General features: G+C 66.6%; 1 protein-coding gene across 1 annotated transcript; it reads left to right on the top strand.

Annotated features, from left to right (window-relative positions):
- Positions 1-6: 6 nt before the first annotated feature.
- LOC103730337 (histone H1x) lies at positions 7-1019 on the top strand. Its single transcript, XM_008828549.1, has one exon. The coding sequence runs from the start codon at positions 96-98 to the stop codon at positions 696-698; it is 603 nt and encodes a 200-aa protein (XP_008826771.1). The 5' UTR covers positions 7-95; the 3' UTR covers positions 699-1019.
- The last annotated feature ends 541 nt before the right edge of the window (positions 1020-1560 follow it).

The following is a 1560-nucleotide window of genomic DNA, read 5'->3' as shown; positions in this document are numbered from 1 at the left end:
CCAGCCCCCCGGCGCCGCCGCGGCCCCTCGCCTTCCTCTTCCCGGCGCGGCCCCCCGGCTTCCGCGCGCCGCCCGCCACTAACCCGCTAGCCACCATGTCCGTGGAACTAGAGGAGGCCCTGCCGCCGACCAGTGCCGAGGGGACCGCCCGCAAGCCGGCGAAGGCGGGCGGCCCGGTGCCACCCGCGCAGCCCAAGCGGAGGAGGAGCCGCAAGAAGAACCAGCCGGGCAAGTACAGCCAGCTGGTCGTGGAGACCATCCGCCGGCTGGGCGAACGCGGCGGCTCGTCGCTGGCGCGCATCTACGCCGAGGCCAGGAAGGTGGCGTGGTTCGATCAGCAGAACGGGCGCACCTACCTCAAGTACTCGATCCGGGCTCTGGTGCAGAACGACACGCTGCTGCAGGTGAAGGGCACCGGCGCCAACGGCTCCTTCAAGCTCAATCGCAAGAAGCTGGAGGGCGGCACGGATCGGCGCGGAGCCCCGGCGGCCACCAGCCCCGCAGCCCCGACACCCAAGGCCCGGAAGGCGCCGGCGGGCGCGCGCGCGGACAGGAGGCCAACCGGGCCCACCAAACCCGAGCGGCGCGCGCACCCGGCCAAAGGTGGTGGGGCCAAGAAGGCGGCGGCCCCCGGCGCGAAGAAGGTGAAGAAGGCGGCCAAGCCTAGCGTCCCTAAGGTGCCCAAGGGCCGCAAGTGACGCCCCGCGGCCTATGGGTACCGCCCTACTTTGTGTCCCAGCCCCGTGCACCGGTTCTGTACGGTCCGGCCCGGATCGGGCCCCCTCCCTTTCCTGCCCCTCCCCCAGCGATGCTGCGCGGTGTTTGCTTTAGGTTTTTGAAACGGCCCTGGCGACGCCTCCATTGGCTCTCACCCTTGGCAACGGCTGTCGCCATGGTGACCGGCCCCGCGGCGCCAATGGCCAGGCTGCGCCCGGCGCCGATCACCCCGCGCTCTGGTTGCGCCGCGCCTTCCTCAGCTGGCCGCCCTCCTGGGGTGCAATAAACGGTTCCCACCCTGATCGGTGTTGTTGTCTTGCGGACGGCGGCCTGCGCCCGTCTCTCGGCCGCGTCGTTGGCCTCTAGGCCTCCAGCCTTCGGAGAGGGAGAGCCCTCGAGATTGGCACTGCGAGGCTGGGGGCTGCTTCGGGCGCCAGAAAGCGAGATGGCGGTCCAGGCTCTGTTAATCCCATTGGCCACGTGGTGGGAGGAAAGGTTGTCGAGGTTCTTGAGATCGGCTTGACCCTAGAGGAGTGCTTGCCAGAGCTGTCCAACCTGGTGGGTTAGAGTGTACCCTGAGCCTGCCCAGTGAGCACACAGCACTTGCAGGAAGAATGGGTCCTCAGAGTCGGGACGCTGCAGTGACCCGTTATAGCTGCCCATATGCTGAGAATCTAACATGAGTGAACAGTTACAAAACGGGGAATGCCTGGAAACCAGGTTTCAGAATGGTAGCTAGCTATGTACGTAAACCCCAGGTGGGAGAACCAGAGCCAGGCTTGAATAAGATGTAGATGGACTTTTCCCACTTTGCTGAAAACCCACGTCAGGAAGGGACCTTGA

This window comes from Nannospalax galili, unplaced genomic scaffold, assembly GCF_000622305.1.
Source record: "Nannospalax galili isolate Female #2095 unplaced genomic scaffold, S.galili_v1.0 scaffold332, whole genome shotgun sequence".
Classification (NCBI taxonomy): domain Eukaryota; kingdom Metazoa; phylum Chordata; class Mammalia; order Rodentia; family Spalacidae; genus Nannospalax; species Nannospalax galili.
The sequence above is the reverse complement of the archived record's forward strand: the minus strand, read 5'-3'. Positions and strand labels throughout refer to the sequence as shown.